Genomic DNA, 20656 nt, shown 5'->3' on the forward strand with positions numbered 1-20656 from the left:
TAAGCTCTGAACAAAATACAGAAATCAACCATTTAAAATAGGCACTGAAGAGCAATGAAAAGCATGCAGAATTTGTAATGGATTCAACCCTTGAAAAAAAAGAGATCCACATTTATACCACTTTTACCCAGAGGGCAGTCCCCAGAGCATTAAGGAAGAGTAGCAAGAACTCAGTCAGAAAGCTGCACTCTTATTAGACTGAGTCATCAGAACACAGAACTCCCTGCTTCCAAAACAGCTGGAAATTGAGGGAGAAAATCCCGTGTGAGAATCTAGAAGAAAATAACCACTAGAAGGCTAAATAAGCTAAACAGAGATTTCAGTGGTTGCCTGCTGCAGGAGAAACAGAGTTTGGAGTTTAAATCCCACATAATTAGATGACTTGGAAAACACTTTGGGCTTTCAATTAAAACTGGAGGAGGGCTACATCTTACATCTTAGGGGTAAGGAAACAAAACAAAAACAAACAAACAAAACAAAAAACTATGTTCTAGAACTAAGGAAGCTGCCCTAGGACTAACAGCAAAATTTAAACAGTCTTTGCCTAAGGAAGTGTAAAACAAACTCTCCTTAAGCTCCAGGTGATCTGTCAGCAATTTAAATGCATGGTAGAACAAAACCCAACACTTTTCGGAAGATAACAGAATCCAGAGTTTCTACAACGTATCAACCACAATGTCCATTATACAAGCAAAAGTTACCACTCAAGCAATAAAAAAGGAAAACGTGAGTTATGGTAAAGGAAAACAGTGGACAGTAAGAACCAACCTCAAGATGATGATGTAGATGTCGGAACTGCAAAAAAAATTTTTTTTAATTGGTCTTTACATATATTTAAGGACTTAAGAAAAAGATGATCACAATGAGAGACTAGAAGGGGTAATCTCAACAGAGAAGGGAAATTATAAAATGAACCAAATGGAAATGGAAATTCTAAAACTAAAAAATAGAATATCTGAAATGAAAAATTCACTGGGTACACTTAACAGCAGATAAGAGATGGCAAAAGAAAGGATCAGGAAATTTGAAGACAGATCAAAGGAAATTATCCAATCTGAACAACAGAGAGAAAAATGATTGAAAGAAGACTGAAAAAACACTTCAGTGACTTTGGCAAAACAAGCAACCTAACATATATGTAATTCGAGTCCCAGATAAAAAATATAAAAGTAATGGGGTAGGGACTTCCCTGGTGGCACAGTGGCTAAGAATCCGCCTGCCAATGCAGGGGACATGGGTTCGAGCCCTTGTCCGGGAAGATCCCCTGTGCTGCGGAGCAACTAAGCCCATGAGCCACAACTACTGAGCTTACGCTCTAGAGCCTGCGAGCCACAACTACTGAGCCCGTGTGCCTAGAGCCTGTGCTCCACAACAAGAGAAGCCACTGCAATGAGAAGCCCTTGCACCGCAATGAAGAGTAGCCCCCGCTTGCCGCAACTAGAAAAAGCCTGTGCACAGCAACAAGACCCAATGCAGCCAAAAAAAAAAAAAAGTAATGGGGTAAAAATATTCAAAGAACTTATGGCTGAAAGTTACCCAATTTGGATAAATGCAACATTTTACAGATTCAAGAAGGTCAGTGAACCCCAAGCAGGAAAAATGCAAAGAAATCCACAGCTTAAGTACATTAGAATCAAACTGCTGAAAACCAAAGATAAAGATAATCTTAGAAGTACATAGGAGGAAAAAAAAAAGATGTTACAAAAAAGGAGCACCACAACAAATGATGGATATAAGTTCTCATCATAAGCAATGTAGAGCCAGATAACAGTGAATAACATCTTTTAAGTGCTATAAGAATCCAGGATTCAATTATATCCATAAAAATTTACTTCAAACTTGAAGATGAAACAGACATTTTCAAAAAGAAAGCTGAGATCTGTTGCCAACATAATTACATTATTAAGAAATGTCAACACATGGAAACTCAGATGTATAGGAAAAAATGATGAGCACCAAAAATGGTAACTATGTAGGTAAACAGGAAAAAAAAAAAAAGATCTTTTGAAAAATTCTCTTATGTCTTTGAAAGATAACTGTTTAAATTTTAAAAGTAATATTTAAAGATGCGGTTTATTTTTACGTAGATGTAAAATATATGACACCAACTATGTAAAGGACAGGGGTGGTAAGTAGAATTATACTTGGAACATTTTTATAGTTTATGTGAAATGGTATCCTATTTTTTAAATAATTAATTAATTGATTTTATTTATTTATTTTTGGCCACGTTGGGTCTTCGTTGCTGCATGCAAGCTTTCTCTAGTTGTGGCGAGTTGGGACTACTCTTCATTGTAGTGCACGTGCTTTTCATTGCGGTGGCTTCTCTTTTTGTGGAGCACGGGCTCTAGGCACACAGGCTTCAGTAGTTGTGGCATGTGGGCTCAGCAGCTGTGGCTCGTGGCCTCTAGAGCACAGGCTCAGTACTTGTGGCGCACGGGCTTAGTTGCTCCGTGGCATATGGGATCTTCCCAGACCAGAGCTCGAACCTGTGTCTGCTGCATTGGCAGGTGGATTATTAACTGCTGTGCCACGGAAGTCCCTAAAATGGTACCCTATTAACTCTAAGTAGATTATGATAAATTAAGGATGTATAATGTATTCCCCAGAGCAAAAAATGAGGCAAAGCCAATAGAGGAATTAAAATTAAATATGAAATTATATTCTTTTAACCCTAAAGAGGCTGCCTCTCTCCCAAAACAAGGAGGAACAGAGGAACAAAACTGAGAAGGAATAGGAAAATGGTAGACCAAAACACAACCATATCAATTAATACACTACATGGACTAACTATTGCATTTGAAAGGCAGAGTCCGTCAGACTGAATTTCAAAAGCAAAATCCAGAGATGTAAAGATGTGACCAACAAGGTGGAGTAGGAAGATCCTGAGCTTACCTCCTCCCATGGGCACAACAAAATTATAACTATTTACAGAGCAGCTATCGATTAGAATGAACTAAAGACTAGCAGAGATCTTCTACAACTAAAGATATAAAGAAGGAACCACAATGAGATGGGTAGGAGGGACGGAGTCGTGGTATATAGTCAAGACCATACCCCCAGGGGAGAAGACCCACAAACAGGAGAATGGTATCAATCACAGAGCTTCTTTCCAAAGAGCATAGGGTCTGAGCTCCACATTAGGATCCCCAGCTCAGGGGTCCTGCACCAGGAAGGAAGACCCCAGAACGTTTGGCTCTGAAGGTTAGTGAGGCTTACTTTCAATAGAGTCAGAGGGCTGAAGGAAATAGAGATTCCACTCTTAAAGGGCACACACAAAATCTCACACACTCCAAGACCCAGGGCAGAAGCAGTAATCTGAAAGGATCTGGGTCAGACCCACCTGCTGATCTGGGAAAGCCTCCCAGAGGCAGGAGGCAAATGGAACTCACCGTGGGGACATAGATACTGGCAGTAGCCATTTTAGGGAGCTCATTCTACCATGTGCAATGCTGGTAAGCACCATTTTGGAATCCTCCCTCTAGCTTATTAGCTTTGGGATGCAGTCCTGCCCCAGGCCACCAGCCTGTCAGCATCAGTACTGGGACACCTCAGGCCAAGCAGCTAGCTGGGCAGGGACACAGCACCACACACCAGCAGGCCAGCTGCCACAGGACCCGAGTCAACAGCCCCTTAGGACCCGGCCCCATCTACCAAAGGGCCCAGGATCCGGCTCCCCATCCAGTGCATGGGCACTAGCCCTGGGACATTCAGCAAGCCATTGGAACTGGTCCTGGCACCAGCAGGCAGAGACCAACTCTAGGACCCCACAAGGCCCTGTAGCTGGAAACCCTAGGACCCAGCTCTGCCCACCAGGGGTTAGACAACAGACCCAGGACATCTTGGGCCTGGGCCCATACACCAGCCCTGGAAACTCTAAGCCCTGTACCAAGAAATGCCAAGATGCAGCTTTGCCCACCAGTGTGCTGGCACTAGCCCCAGGACCCAGCCTCACTCACCAGTGGGCCAATACCTACTCTGGGACACCCCAGACTCCACAGCTAGCCATGTCAGGAACTGGGCCCACTCACCAGCAGGCCGACAGCAGCTTTGGGACACCACAACTATACAGAAAGCTGTGTCAGGAACCACCTCTGCCTACCAGCAGGCAGACACTAGATCAAGGAACCCCAGCTGGCAGCCAGCCACCTGGAGACCCCGCTCCACCCACCAATGGGCCAGGACTAGCCTCGGGACCCCCCAGGACTCCACAGCCAGTCAACTCATGACCTGGCCCCATCTACCTGTGGGCGGCCCAAACCAGTAACCAGGACTCCTCTGGCCATACCAGGACATGGCCCTGCCTACCATCAGCTGGCACCCTTTGTATAAGGCAGGGCATGGCGACCAACTGGAATGGGGGCCAGCCACAACCACCAGCACACCCACAGTAGTCAGCCCACCACAACAGAAGGACCCACACAACCCACACAGAGGGCACCACTAAAGCATATAGCTCTGGTGACCAGACAGGAGTGTGCTACTGGGTCCCATAGGATGTCTCCTACAAAAGGCCACTTCTCCAAGAGGGGGAAATGGAATGAACCTACCAAATACATAGAAATAAAAACAGCATATTAGGCAAAATGAGGCAAGAGAGAAACATGTTCCAAACGAAGGAACATGATAAAACCCCATAAGAACTAAGTAAAGTGGAGATAAGCAATCTACCCAATAGAGTTCAAGGTAATGATCATAAAGATGCTTAAAGAACTCAGGAGAAGAATGGACAGACACAGTGAGAAGTTAGAAGTTTTTAACAAAGAGTAGGAAAATACAAAGATAACCCAACAAAGATGAAGAATACAATAACTGAAATAAAAAATACACTAGAAAGAATCAACAGTAAATTAGATGATACAGAGTAACAGATCAGTGAGCTGGAAGGCAGAGTAGTGGAAATCACTGAAGCTGTACAGAAAAAAAGAATAAAAAGAAATGAGGACAGTTTAAGAGACCTCTGGGAGTCTCTTATGTCAAGTGTACTAATGTTCTCATTATAGGGGTCTCAGAAGGAAAAGAGAGAGAGAAAGGGGCAGAGAACATATTTGAAGACACACTAGCTTAAAACTTCTCTAAACCTGGGAAAGGAAACAGACATCCAGGAAGTCCAGGATGCACAGATAGTCCAAAACAGGATCAACCCAAAGAGGACCACACCAAGACACACTGCTATTAAATTGGCAAAAATTAAAGATAAAGAGAGTATATTAAAATCAGCAAGGGAAAAGCAAGAAGTTATGCATAAGAGAATTCCATAAGGCTATCAGCTGACTTTTCAGCAGAATCTCTGAAGTCCAGAGGGAATGGCATGATATATTTAGTGATGAAAGGCAAAAACCTACAACCAAGAATACTCTACCCAGCAAGTCTTTTGTTCAAATTTGAAGGAGTGATAAAAAGTTTGACAGACAACCAAAAGCTAAAAGAGTTCAGTACCACAAAACTAGCTTTGTAAGAAATGTTAAACACAACAAATAACTTGGTGTGGATGTGGAAAAAAGTGAACCCTCGTGCACTGTTGGTGGGAATGTAACCTGGTGCAACCGCTATGGAAAACAGTCTGGAGATTCCTCAAAAAATTAAAACTAGACCTAACATATGATCCAACAATTCAACCTCTGGGTATTTATCCAAAGAAAACATGATAAATATAACTAACATCGATGTATGTTGTATATTAAAGGCGTTAAGAAAGTAAATCCTAAGAGTTCTCATTCCAAGGGAAAAAAACATTTTTTTCTAATTCTTAATGTTGTATATATATGAGATGATGGCTGTTCACTAAACTTATTGTGGTAATCATTTTACGATGTATGTAAGTCAAATCATTGTGCTGTACACCTTAAACTTATACAGTGCTGTATGTCAATTACATCTCAAGGAAAAAAAGAGTAGACGCCTAAAAATTTAAAATATTAATATTTTAAATGAAGTGACTACTAATATTTTATAATATTAGTAGTCACTTTTATATATATAAATATATATATAATATAAAATATATATAAATTTATATATATAATATATTTTATAATATTTTATAATAATTATCAACATTTAGAAAATGCACTTTGTCAGAAACACCTTCACCTTCAGTATAGTTGAATATTTTTGTTTCACTTTCACATTTACTTTTGCTTTTGCATACTGAAATAAGTACAATGTTCTTTATTCTGCTAATCTATGCTAAGCACAATTTGCCAAGCTGCTTTCAAGTATTTGATCAATTTCCTATGCAATACTCTGGTCTAATTTCTTAGGGAAAAGCACCAAGAGATGGGCAACGGAATCTTTTTCTATCAAAACATCACTAACTCTCAGGGGAAAAAGTACTAAAATACAATGAAGGATTAAAAAAACCCTTTATAATAATTAAAATTTATTTTAAATCTAGGAACATAAAGCACTATCCAATACAGCAAAATTAAAATGCAGTCCACTTAAATAAAAAAGCAAATTCCAGCTATATGTGTCTACAAGAGTTACACAGCACGGGGGAAAAAGACAGATAGTTTGAAAGTAAAAGAATGGAAAAGATAAACCATGCAAATCGTAAGCATAACAGCAGCTTACAGTAATATAAGATGAAATAAATTTCAAAACAAGAAATAATACCACAGATAACAGGAATATTTCATAATGACCAAAGGGAATCATTAGGAAGGTATACCAATCATAAATGTGCATGGATCTAATAACAACAAAGCTTCAAACTATGTGAAGCAAAAAATTGCAGATCTAAAAGTAGAAATACATACAGAATTACAGTTGGGGACTTTAATGCCCCTCCCTTAGGCACTGACAGAATTAGACCAAAACAAAAAAATCAGTAAAGCCTTAAGAAGATTTTAGCAATACTATCAACTACCTTGACTTAATTGTCATTTTAGAACACTACATCTAACAGCTACAGAATTCAGATTCTTTTTAGGTGCCCATTCTTCGAGATATGCTGCTGGGCATAATTCTCAATAAATTTCTAAAGATTTAAATCTAACAGTATTTTCCCTGTCCATGACAAAATTAATTAGAATTCAGTAGCAATAAGATATTTAGAAAAACTCCAAATATTTGGAAACTAAACAATACAGCTTTATTTGTAATATCCCATATCTGGAAAGAACACAATGTTCATCAACTGGAGACTGAGAAAACAAATTGTGGTATACTTATACAACTGAGTATTACTTACTGATTAAAAAATAATAAACTATATGCATACATTCAACAAACATGGATGAAAACGACAAAAATATTTTGTTGAGGGGAAGAAGCTGGACATAAAGGAGTACATATCATTATGATTTTATATATAAGAAGTTTAAGTACTGGAAAAACCAAGCTAGTGCAACGGAAATCAAAATAGTGGCTGAGAATGGAGACTGGTTTCTAGGTAGCATTAAAGAACCTTCTGGGCTGATGGAAATGTTCTATATTTTGTTTGCAGTGGTGGTTTCATCATGGTACACATATGAAAATGCACTGAGCTATATACATTTAAGATCTATGCATTTCACAGCAGCTAAACTTTACCCAATTTAAAAAACCATTTAAGGTACAGGCAACTAAAAAAAAAAAAAAAAAGGAAATAATTAAACAATAAAATAAGGAGTCAGGGCTTCCCTGGTGGCGCAGTGGTTGAGAGTCCGCCTGCCGATGCAGGGGACACGGGTTCGTGCCCCGGTCCAGGAAGATCCCACATGTCGCGGAGCTGCTGAGCCCATGAGCCATGGCCTCTGGGCCTGAGCGTCCGGAGCCTGTGCTCCGCAACAGGAGAGGCCGCAACAGTGAGAGGCCCGCGTACCGCAAGAAAAAAAAAGTCAATTTTAGATGTGAAGAGCTCCTTAAATATGTGCTATATCATCAACATAGAAGAAGCAATTCCCTGAGCACAACAAAAGAAAACTTACATACATTTAATAATTATATACTAGTAAAGTTAAGGTCACTATAATAATGACACTCAAAATAAAAATTATATGATTAAATTTGTAATGGTTTCATAGCTAAATGTTAATTTTTTTGTTACTATTTCTCATTTTAGAGTCAACAATAAAAAAATAAATTCAAATAAACTGAACACATCCAAACCACCTAATTTAATTCAATTTCAAACAAGGTAATGGACCTTTTAAAATTATACTGGGTAAGGGCTTCCCTGGTGGCACAGTGGTTAAGGATCCGCCTGCCAGTGCAGGGGACACGGGTTCGAGCCCTGGTCTGGGAAGATCCCACACACCTCGGAGCAACTAAGCCCGTGCGCCACAACTACTGAGCCTGTGCTCTAGAGCCCGCAAGCCAAAACTACTGAGCCCACGTGCCACAACTACTAAAGCCCGTGCACCTAGAGCCCGTGCTCCGCAATGAGAAGCCCGCGCACTGCAATGAAGAGTAGCCCCCACTCACCGCAACTAGAGAAAGCCCACACGTAGCAACAAACACCCAACGCAGCAAAAAATAAATAGATTTATTAAATACAAAAATTATACTGGGTAAAAAGTTAAGAGGTCTTTTCTTTTTGGTTAACAATAACAGAAGTAAAATGAAACTCCTGGGGCCAAAGACAGCAGTCTGGTATAGTGGTTATATCAACCCTTTTCTAAAAAATTGAGATGCCTGGGTCCTACCCTCAGAGTTTCCAATTCTCCACACCTAGGCTGGAGTTGGGCAGCATTATCTTTAAAATGAGTTTTAAGTACTTAGAATAGTGCTTGGCACATAGTAAATGATAATAAATGTTCGTTGTCATTATTTTCTATCAAGAAACACCTATCTTATAATGAACGGGGCACACAATTGACTAAACGTTGGTAATTATTTGAGCAACCTTGCTAAAATGTTCTTTAAATGCAGTTTTAAAATTGAGACTAAAAAATGTTATTTCTAATCTTAAGAAACTCTTAAGAAACTGAGTTCTACTGTAGATAACATATATACATTTTTAAGGAGAAATTTGAGTAGTTATGTACTAGGAAATAAAAATACTATTGGGAGAATGGAATTAAATGTTAAAAGTGAGACTAAAACACAAGAAACAAGCACGTTATGTAATTTTTACTCAGCATATATTTGCTAAATAAAGAAATGTTAGCTGGAGGAGAATGTAAAACAGCCTTTATTTCACTGTGAACTAGATGAATGAAAAATGCCTCTTTTGGTTACTGACCAGGCCACATTCAAAATTTTTTACGTTATTTTTCTCCCATTTCTGCTCAGAATCTGAAGTTCTGGATTATAAAACACAAAATTTTCAATACAGTTTACCTTAAATAAGTACTATAAATAAGTATTTTTAGCTCTTAGACATTCAAACTCAAGATTTCCTCCTACGGTGGAAAATGAGTTCAAGATGAAGGTCACCATTTGTAATTAATTATGATGTGCAAATTTTCACATATGGTACTAATCTTTTGATTTATTCAAGAAGTCAATTTAATTAGTTCCTTGGGAAATATAAAAAGTTATGTCCAAAGGAATATTAAGTAAATGTTAAGTAAAAACAGCTGTTATCTTCAACTTTATATCATTAAGGGATTTAGTAACCTGAACAAAAAATATTAATTCTGATTTATCAGTAATCAATTCAAATGTTTCTGTGTCTCAAGATTACATGTAATTATAAAGTTTACTTACCATTTTTCAATAATATCCCAAGTACAGTACTGTTCTAAGTTATTTTAAGTAGAAATATGTTCATAGCTACTACAAATGAAAATTCAAGTTCACATCAATTGACTGAGAACCCAGTGGGAGGACACAGTGGTTTCTAATCCACTAGAGGAAAGGAGAAGAAAGCAAGGGGGAAAAAGAATCCAGAAAGGAAAAATTTTAAAATGTAGGTACCCTCTATTGCAAAGTCTATCCTAAGCTCTCGGTAGAAAACCCAGATCCAATGTCTTATTCAAAACTGTTTGAACCTTCCATGATCTGACCAGCCTACCCCATCTTTCTTTATCACACTCCCCCATGATCCATTCCTGTCATAAACGGCATCTTCCAGTTCCTCAATAACTATTTTCCTTCTAGCTTCTGGGCATTCTTACATGCTGTTCCTTCTACAAAGAAAATTCCCTACACCATTTTGATTAATTTCTACTCAGGGAAGCATTTCCTGTCCCATAAATATGATTAAGCCCAACTGCTAACTGTTTTCATAACTCTTCTGTGTTCCTTTTATTTAAAAACTCTTCATATTCTATGATTACTATTTGTTTAATAGTGTCTTCCTCACTAGACTGCACTTTTATGAGTAGTAAAAGTATATTTTATTTATAATTTATCACTGTATCTGAAATGACTAGCTAGAGTACATAGGGCCTTGTACACAGAATGGCCTCAGTAAATAGTTCCTAACTGAAAGAAACAAGGAAGGGAAAGAGAAGGGAAGGGAAGGGAAGGAAGCAAGGGAGGAAAGAAAAAAGGGAAGGAAGGGGATGGAAAAAAAACAGGAAACAAGAAGAGAAAAAAAGGGAAGAATGGCTGGAAAGACTGATTATCTGTAGAACAGGAGTCTACTCTCATATCCCTTCACACTCCTTGTAGAATTTAAGACCATGGAAAGAATTCTAAGATAAAGATCAGAAGAGAAATGGTAGTTAGTGTGATTCTTGTGTTATAACATATTTACTCTACCTTTTCACTAATCATGATTTTGATTCACAGATCCCTGGCTCTGGAAGATTCTAATAGAGCTTTTTGTGACATACAGTAAGCTCTCTGATCCCAAGATACCTATATTTCCTTCACAGGTTTCTATTTCTGGGCTCCAAATTAAATTTAACCTTGAATAAGCAAATGAAAAATAATATCTATCACAATAGAGAAATTTCCTTTTCACAGATTAAAAACTCTGATTAACATCATGAACAATTATTTACTATGTGCTAGTCATTTATCTTGTATCATAACACACAATATATCTTATTTAATTTTCACAACAATCCGGGAGATACTGTCCACACATTTTTACAAAAAGCTATCAAAGAGAGGAAGTGAGGTTAGAACGCAGGTGTAGCTTCAGAGGCCTGCTCTTGACCAACAATGCCTCTTTTGTACACCTTATGGCAATAGAGAAAATTCTGAATTCCAGAATACTGCCTGATGATTAACAAATTTTTAGATGAGACCTATTAACCATAACCCTTGTACTTTAACACCTTGGGGCCTGCAAGGAGAAACAACGCCGACATTCCTTGAAAGGAAACTGGAGTAATACCTGCTATTGTGAAGCTGCAAGGGAACAGCTACCTTGAGCTGTTCCAATGTCAATACTTCCATGAGAACTGGGAACATCTATGCTTTTTTTTATTTTCTCAGACAGCTCTCAATTCATCACCTCCCTGGTCAATGCAATTCAACTTCTGAGGGCTTACTGTATTAAAACTCAAGTGCTCTCACCTTTAAACTGAATGTGTCATTTATGTAAGACAAAAGATAATTAACAATGTGTGAACCTTATTTGCATCTTAATTCAAATAAACTTTTAAAAAATTTGACATTTATGAAATAATTAGAAATTTGAACAATGAAGATTAAGGAATTCATGTTTTAGAAAGTGGTAACAATTTGTATTATGGCTCTGTTTAAAATAAGAGTATCTTTTACAGATATATATTAAAGAACAAAAACACAACCACCATCCCCACTTAAAAAAAAGTTAACTTGCGGAGGTTTTGCCTATTGGTGTGTTAATAGTGGTCTTTATTACTTTAAATTAACAGTGTCTTTATAAGACTGAAAAGCTAATGAAAAAATGAAAAAAAAATTGGTCAAGTATCCATGTAGTTTATCACCAAATATAAACTCTGGATGACAGGTTACATTTAAAATTTTTTCCAGATGTTTGACATAGTATTGCGATGCCTTAGGTCAGGGGTCCTCAAACCCCGGGACACGGACCGGTATCGGTCCACGGCCTGTTAGTAACTGGGCCGCACAGCAGGAGGTGAGCAGCAGGCAAGCGAGCGAAGCTTCATCTGCCATTCCCCATCACTCGCGTGACTGCCTGAACCATACCCACCGGCCCCCACCAGTGGAAAAACTGTCTGCCACGAAACTGGTCCCTGGTGCCAAAAAGGTTAGGTAGGGACCACTGCCTCAGGTAATAATATGTGACTGGAAGTATAATTGCACTCTTTCATTTTCTTGTGAGCTAAATCACTCAAAACATAATATTTTGTGTTTACAGCAAGTGCCCTAAGTCAATTAGAAACACCCCTCATATTTTTTGGGAATATTTATTCAGATCATCTGATCTAAAAATGGCAAATAATATGTAGTTATTTTAATCAGAGATCAAACCACCTATTTACCTAGCCCCCCAAACCCACCATAGTTTATAAGTTGTCAATAAATAAAAGATTTTATAAGAAAGCCTTGAGTTATACTGAATAGGAACAGTATTAACATCACTAAATTAAATCTGCAACAATGTTACAATTTTTTGTATTGTGTTACATATTTTAGAGACCAATTTAAAAAGGGAATAGTCAAGATCTTAAAAACACCACTGTTCTAATGCAAAAGTTTAAAAAAGAAAAAGTCCTGTCATAGGAAGATTAACGTAAAAATAAAAAAGAAATAGAAGAAAATGGTAGTTTTTAGTTAAGAATGGAAAACCTTTAACTACAAACTTAAATCAGAAAGTAGTTAAGGCTTGTACCAAAATAAAAAACAAACAAAAAAACCCCCATAAACACCTCTAAATTAGCAAAAAAGTAATGCCAAAAAAGGTACTTTAGTCAAGCCAAAAGCCGTTTTCCATTCTGCTTTTCCACAAATAAGAAGTTAAAAAAAATTTTTTTTAACTCAGTGAGTCATATAGAATGGAAATATCTGAACATTCAGGTCCCATGAAAGCTCTGGAAACTTACTTCAGTTTTTCCTCTTCACTCAATGTCTTCCACAGTTCTTCAATTTGTACTGCTGCATCTTCCAAACTGGTCTTGGAATTGTCTGTGAGAAACTGAGCACGATGATCTTGAACAAAAAGGGCACTTGCTGACATGGGTTTCTTGATTACTCGATTGCTAATTAAATCATAAGCTGTAAGCTGTCCAGATTTGTTATCTACCACATTTGATTTTTTGTTATAGGAACTTTCATTCAAATTCTTCTGTTCAGGACTTGGGTTATTATTATTATTACTTACTTTACATGCTAAACTTTCTTGAGGTACTAAAATTTTCACAGGTTCAATGTTTTCTCCTCTTGAATCTTTAAGTACATTTCCCTTGCTCCAGTCATCTACACAAATTTCCAAAGACTTCTCAGGAACTGCTTCTTCCTCATTTTCCCCACTCTCATCTATATGGCCTTTACTGCCATTTTCTGATTGGGCTTGCTTAACAGAACCTACAAAACAAACTTCACTATGTTCCTTTTGGGTGTCCTCACATGATAAATTATTCATTGGGATCTCCTGAAATGTATTCCCACTGTTCTTATCAATGCTAGAATTTTCACTATTAAAATGATCATCACAATGGTCACCAATATGCATATGATGATTCAAACAATAATTAGTGTTTTGCCCAGATTTATCATTATGCACATCATTCTGGAAAGGAACGGCTGAAGTATCAACATTTGGATAATTATTTCCAGATGTTTCCATCGTAGTAAAAAGCACATCTGTTTCTGTTGTTTTACTAACAACCATGTCATCTGAGGAAACATCTGTTTTATTACTTTCATAAGAATTTGTACTAGTTAGTGATCCATAATAAGTTGTCATCAGATTTTCAAGAGCAATCAACACAGATTCCTAAAAATACAAATTAACAAATGTTAGAGGAAATTATGAAAATAATATTAAAAAATCTACAGAAACAAGCATATCTTTTTCATATGAAAATGGTTAGGACTGCATAAATTTGTAAATAGCATAAATACAAAAAAAATCTGAAAAAGATTACCTTATTCTGTAATAATACTTGACTTTTATCTGGTGTTAAATTCACATCTACATCAGCTGTAGGAACATCAATTTTCAGAAAGAAAATGGGATACAAACGAGTAGATTCCTTTAGGCATTTCAGATTGTAATAATGTCGGATTAGCTAGAAATATATGTAATGAGTGGAAGACAAAAAAAAAAGACATGAAAAAAGATAGTATTGCCATCTTTAAAATACCACCAAAAGAAGCATATTTAACTGAGAAACTGAGTGGATGTAACTGCTTATTAGGAAAAGTAGTATCTAAATAGTAATGCTCATTTAGAGGCTTTGAACTTACATAAAGCACAAGCATTCATTAAGAAGTACAAATATCCAATGCAACTGGCTTCATGGTTAAAAGATCATAGTGTCATGGATGTTTTGAAAGTCCTGGGTTCAAATCCAAATTGTGTTACTTCCTCGTTATGTGGTCTAAGATAGTCACAAACATTTCAGTCTCTTCACTATAAATAAGGATAATAATTCACCACAGAACTGTTGTGAAGAGTCATATGTAAGGTACCTAGCACAATGCTTAATAAATGATATTGTATCTATTTTTCCTTTTCCTTATTTTGGAACAAATTCTTAGAAGTAGTCCTTATAAGAAGCTGACAAGTGACAGAGATTTTATTTCTGATCCAAGTGATACTTTTTCTTAAAAAGATTACCTTTAATATATCTTTTTGGTGTACTGGTCGACTGTTTATAAAGATGAAACTCCTTTCTGGGGTTGAAAGACTTGTGAAAGAGTGGTCTGCATCATGCTTTGGAAGAAATCCACTTAGATAAATCTATAATTGTAATAAATAATTACAGAATTGATATGCAATGTCAATGATAAATGGGATTCCATGGGTCTGGCTATATACAATACATTAAGAGGTATAAAAAAATTGAGATTTCCCTGGTGGCTCAGTGGTTAAGAATCTGCCTGCCAATGCAGGGGACACAGGTTCGAGCCCTGGTCCGGGAAGATCCCACATGCTGCAGAGCAACTAAGCCCGTGCGCCACAACTACTGAGCCTGCGTGTCACAGCTACTGAAGCCCGCACACCTAGAGCCCGTGCTCTGCAACAAGACAAACCACCGCAGTGAGAAGCCCGCACACCACAATGAAGAGTAGCCCCCACTTGCCCCAACTAGAGAAAGCCCGCACGTAGCAATGAAGACCCAACACAGCCAAAAATTTTAAAAATGAAAAAAAATAATAAAAGTAAGTAAAAAAAATTAAAAAGCCTAAATAACACTGTATATATTTTTTAAAAGGTATAAAAAATTAACAAACAAATGGATTTCGATCTTAAGGTCTAAAGAGCCATATATTTCCTGATAACCACGTCATGAGCATTAACCTTAAATAAATTACTGAAGCGTGTTAAATTGGCGTTCTCAGCCTCTGACTCTCCCTTTTTGCAATTCTATTTTAAGGAAAAACTGGCATTTATGAAAGTTTCACCAACGGCCATATATCTCATTGTCATAGGACATACAGCATAAATACTGCTCTTTGCTCAACCTGATCTTCTTTCTGTCTTCTAAAAATTTCTCTCCTCATATTGTGACTTTCCTCTGGCTCTTTATCCTTTTCTTTTCAGCAACCGTTTTCTGTAAAGAAGTGGCTGTTTCTATCTTTATTCTGAGTATGCCATGAAGTCAATCTGACTGGGGTTTCATTACTGAGGGAAAATAAAAAAATCTTTTACTCTTTGATACATTGCAGCGTTGTACTTTATCTTCGTTTTTGTTTAGAGAACTATTTTACAAATGTTTGAAGAGGGAGAAAATAAAGAAGAATCCTAGAAAAAATACCAGCGAGAAGATTGATTGATTTAGGGAACAGAAGGCAAGGAAAATGCTCCTACTTTTACTTTTAAAGATAATACAGAGAATTGTTAGGAATACCGGATAGAGCCAGACTGACATGATTTAAATCCTAGCTCTACTACTAGTGTGATCTTGGTCAAATTATTCAAAATACAGGCCTATAATAATCTCTTATCTGAAACAACTGGCATCAGCTGTTTTATTAACCTGTTAAGAAACAGTAATAATGGGAAAATTTCAGCTTAGGTTTAGAAAAGCAAGAGTGTCAGTGGGGGTGCTATTTTTAGTTAAGCAGAAACCATGAGGCTCCTTACCAACGTATCCTGCAGGCTGCCACCTATGTCTACGGCTATCCCTGCCCTTGGAAATAAGTGCTTAAGGAGATGCAGTACCAATTTTAGAACACTAAGCGCATTACCGTCACAGTGCCAAACTGTGCCAATTAAAATAAGTTAATAAATAAACCTAGATAATCCATTATAAAATGAAAATACTTAATTAACTGTAAAACTTCACAAGACTTATAAATGGTTGTATAATTTACCAAGTAACATGAGACCCTTCTTAAAGCACCTGCTGAGCATCAGGGAGAGCCTGTTTAGCCTCTGAAAGACTTATTGGGCTTGTTGATGGAAAAAAAATACCCAGAATAGGGAAGAATGAAGATTAAAATGAAGAAAAAATTGGGAATATTGCTAGTGTTTTCCTTCCACACCATCTTGGCTGGCCACTGAATAAATACTATTACTTCCGAATACGGAGCTTTAAAAATGGCTTAAGACAACCTTAAGAACTAACAAGCTGTAAGTTATATGGAATAGTAAAATCAAATGGCAAAGTCTTATAAAATGCTATAAAAAGTGAAAATCCTGGCTTCCCTGGTGGTGCAGTGGTTGAGAGTCCGCCTGCCGATGCAGGGGACACGGGTTCGTGTCCCGGTCCAGGAAGATCCCACATGCCGCGGAGCGGCTGGGCCCGTGAGCCATGGCCGCTGGGCCTGTGCGTCCAGAGCCGGTGCTCCGCAACGGGAGAGGCCACAACAGTGAGAGGCCCGCATACCACAAAAAAAAAAACAAAAAAAACTGAAAATCCATCTAGTTCGAGTGAAGAAAAATGTCTGTAAGAGACCAAATCAGTGCAACAAAATAAAAAATTAGATAGACCTTATAAGATTCTATACCCAACTATTAACTAAATAGCAAAACAAAAATCAAAGGCAAAATATAAACAAATAATTCTCCCCTGATTGTCCTTCAGCTATGGACCCCTCTCTCCTTCCCTTCATCTCCAATATTCTATAATCTGGCTTCTACCTCAGTGACCAACTCCAATGGACACTTAGTTCTACCCTTACCTGACTCTCTACAGACCCTGATACCAATGACAACTCTCTACTTTGGGAAGCACGACACTGCTTCAGCCTTCTCTTTCTGTTTCCTCTCTGACACTTCCTCTTTAGTATGGTTTGCTGGTTTCTCTCTCTTTGCTTACAGTCTATAATGATGATGGTCCCCTTGAGTTTCATCATCAGATCCTTTTTTCTTGCTTTCTACTCTCCCTGAGTAATTTCATTCCCATCTATACACATACACCAGTGACGCTAAGATACAGATGTAGAACCTTTATTTCTGTCATCCCCAAATGCTTACTACCTTTAACTAGCTATCACACAAATCTCAATCTCACCACATTCAAAACTTGATAAAATATTTAAGCTCACTTCTACCCTGCTGTCCAACTAGCTCCTCCTGTATTCCTTTACCATGATAAACAGCCCTGCCCCCTACCCAGTTTGTCAAACCCATCTCTTCTTCTCTGCCCCGATTCTGCTGAAGTAACCTTGACGTTCTCCTCTTTCGGTAAACCTCTAGAACCCTATGGGATTTATGTTTCTAAAGTAAAAATTTAAGTACTTCTGATCAGGATAGTGGAATAAATTCACAACTTATTAATAATTCCCTTCTCTCCATCCCAACTGCAAATACATAGCAGTGATAGATAAAATAAATTCTTACAAAAATTTTTAAAGACCTAACCGTTTAAAAATAAGACAAAGGAACCACAAACATAAAGATGTTATGAATGCTAAACATAACAGGGAGTGATGGCTGAAATCAAAAGCCCTTATGTGCTCTATGATCAGAAACCAGCTGTATCAGAAAAAAAAAATTGTAACGATGTGTGATTATGGATGTAACTAGACTTACTGTGGTGACCACCTCACAATGTATACATATAACAAATCATAACATTGTACACTTGAAACTAATATGTCAACTGTATATCAATTAAAAAGAAAAAAGGAAAAAAAGAAAACAGCTGGTCAATTGGAAATTCAATTCTGGTATGGAAATAAGGACAGAAAACACATATAGTTAGGGGATTTAAATCAGTCTTTCCCTTTGAAATGGGCAAATTTCTCCTCCCACACCCACAAATGTTTAAAAAATACTGTGACCACTGTTTGGAGCTGCTTGCAAGGATCACCAGAAAGAACAGAGACAACTCCAAAACCAAAAATAAAGTTAAGCCAAGTCAGCTAGGAAAAAGGGTCTGCAAAATATTGGCAGGACGAAAGGCATGAACTACTAATATTAATACCTAGTTTTGAATTGGATCTGGGAGGGCAGTGGTATCTGCCAAACTATGGGAAGGGAGAGGAAAGTGGGAGGGAAAAACAAAACAATAAATCTGCATTCAAAGTGATTTTGTAAATTAAAATTTCAAAGCATATAAAATGGCAGAGAATGAGAGAATATTCTCTCAGGAATAAAAATGATAGAGCAATATGAAAATGACTGAAATTAGTATGTGTACCATGCTTTCAAAAGAGTAAATAAAAAACCATTATTATTAAAAAAAAAACCAGAAGATAAAGAAATCAAAACTGGTAGCTATAAATCAAGTTTAGAAGAAAGAACAGAAAAGTAGATACTGTTTTGGGAATAAAAATCAGGCAGCACTGAGGAATTCACCCAGAACTTAGCATGGATTGATGCAGAGCTATCAAAGAGAAGATAGATGTCAAAACAAACAAACAAACAAAAAAACCAACTTGAGGAGTTCCATTAAACCAACAAAGCCACACTGGGAAACTCCATAAGAAATGCCACCACAGCAGTGGTGCAGCTGGGATCACCATCCATAATTAGGAGATTCTTCCCATATGGAGTTGCTATATAGATAAGAAAGGGACCCTCAACGTTACAGAAACAGATATTATGAAGATTTTCTGCACCCAAGGTTCCCAATGACTTATGCATCTGCCACCCCAGTCCAGTGAAGGGCCTTGGTGGCCAAGTTTCACAACTTGAATGTATGTAATGAGGACAAAAGTGAGGTGAGAGGGGCAACCATTAGCAGTTGGTAAACAACTTAAGATTGATTTTGGCTAGGAATGAGAATGGGTCAAGGAAACTCTGAAAGCCCAGAAAGTATGGAATAGTGATGGGTAGCTGGTGGCAACATAAATACAATATCCATTTAGACACACAGTGCATGAACAAAAGAGAGATTTGGTTAGACGATCGTTCTCACCAGGGAGACACTCAAAAGTCTGTCCTTCTGACAGGCCACTGAAGTGGTACTACTCAGCAACACATAGTTTCCAAGTATCCTCATTCCCCCATGCAAAAATAACCACGTGAAGGTGCAGCAAAGTTTTGGTATCTGTCAAAGATTACCAGCAGCCCTTGTACAATTCTATCTCAAGATAAAATTTAAAAATCAATGGACATGGGGCTCACTGGTGGTGCAGTGGTTAAGAATCCGCCTGCCAATGCAGGGGACATGGGTTCGAGCCCTGGTCCAGGAAGATCCCACATGCCACGGAGCAACTAAGCCCGTGAGCCACAGCTACTGAGCCTGCGCTCTAAAGCCCGTGAGCCACAACTACTGAGCCCACATGCCACAACTACTGAAGCCCCACACCTAGAGCCCGTGCTCCACAATGAGAAGCCACGGCAATGAGAAGCCCGTGCACCGCAAGGAAGAGTAGCCCCCGCTCGCCGCAACTAGAGAAAGCCCGCACACAGCAACAAAGACCCAACGCAGCCAGATAAAATAAAAATAAAATAATAAAATAAATTTATTGAAAAAAATCAATGGACATGCACAGATCTGGCAACATATCTCAATACAGATCAAAGAAAAGAAATCCAAACTGCAGGAATGACTCATGTTCCAATCCCACATGGAATCATAACTAACCAAGGTCTACATCAGTGCTTACTACTTGAATATGCACTCGGAGACCGCATTAAAATGCAGATTCTTGGGCTTCCCTGGTGGTGCAGTGGTTGAGAGTCCGCCTGCCAATGCAGGGGACATGGGTTCGTGCCCCCGTCCAGGAAGATCCCACATGCCACGGAGCAGCTGGGCCCGTGAGCCATGGCCACTGAGCCTGTGCGTCCAGAGGCTGTGCTCCGCAGCGGGAGAGGCCACAACAGTGAGAGGCCCGTGTACCGCAAAAAAAAAAAAAAAAAAAAAAAAAAAGTGCAGATTCTCATTCAGTATGTCTGGGATGAGGCCTGAGATTCTTCACCTAACAAGCTTCCAAGTAATGCCAATGCTGCTGGTCTTCAGACCAAACTATGACAGGTAGAATCTCTAAAGCACAACACCACAGATATCATGTCTGGATCTCCTGTCACAAGCTTCCTGGGTTACCAGCATAGGCAACAAAGTTCCAGGAAGCCACAGGGAACCCAGGGGAATTTAGACAGTACCCTTATTATCCCAAGTCAGCCACCATGACCAGTCCAAGGTGGCACTAGTGTCTAAACTATTAAACAACTATTAAGAGAGCTCTGAAAAATAGAACCCATGTCAGATCATGGCCACTAAGGGTGGCCTGAATTGTTCCTCAGGAGAGAGAACTCTTAACA

The 20656-nt window shown here is 38.2% G+C and overlaps 1 protein-coding gene across 9 annotated transcripts in view; it reads right to left on the reverse strand.

Moving 5' to 3' along the window:
- The window catches only part of PMS1 (PMS1 homolog 1, mismatch repair system component), a 98489-nt gene that overhangs the window by 12988 nt on the left and 64845 nt on the right, over positions 1–20656 (reverse strand). For all 9 annotated transcript variants that reach the window (XR_002643698.2, XM_022567240.3, XM_022567244.2 and 6 more), the window contains 3 exons: positions 14615–14737; positions 13920–14063; positions 12876–13768 (listed from right to left, as the gene is read on the reverse strand). Coding sequence is in view for 8 of the 9 variants with exons in the window: in XM_022567240.3 (XP_022422948.1) it covers positions 12876–13768; positions 13920–14063; positions 14615–14737 (1160 nt within the window). In the remaining variant the exon portion in view is untranslated. The remainder of the gene's footprint in view (positions 1–12875; positions 13769–13919; positions 14064–14614; positions 14738–20656) is intronic.

Source organism: Delphinapterus leucas, chromosome 8 (genome assembly GCF_059928025.1).
Source record: "Delphinapterus leucas isolate spDelLeu-1000000601 "Yukka" chromosome 8, BTC_Dleu_Yukka2, whole genome shotgun sequence".
Classification (NCBI taxonomy): Eukaryota; Metazoa; Chordata; class Mammalia; order Artiodactyla; family Monodontidae; genus Delphinapterus; species Delphinapterus leucas.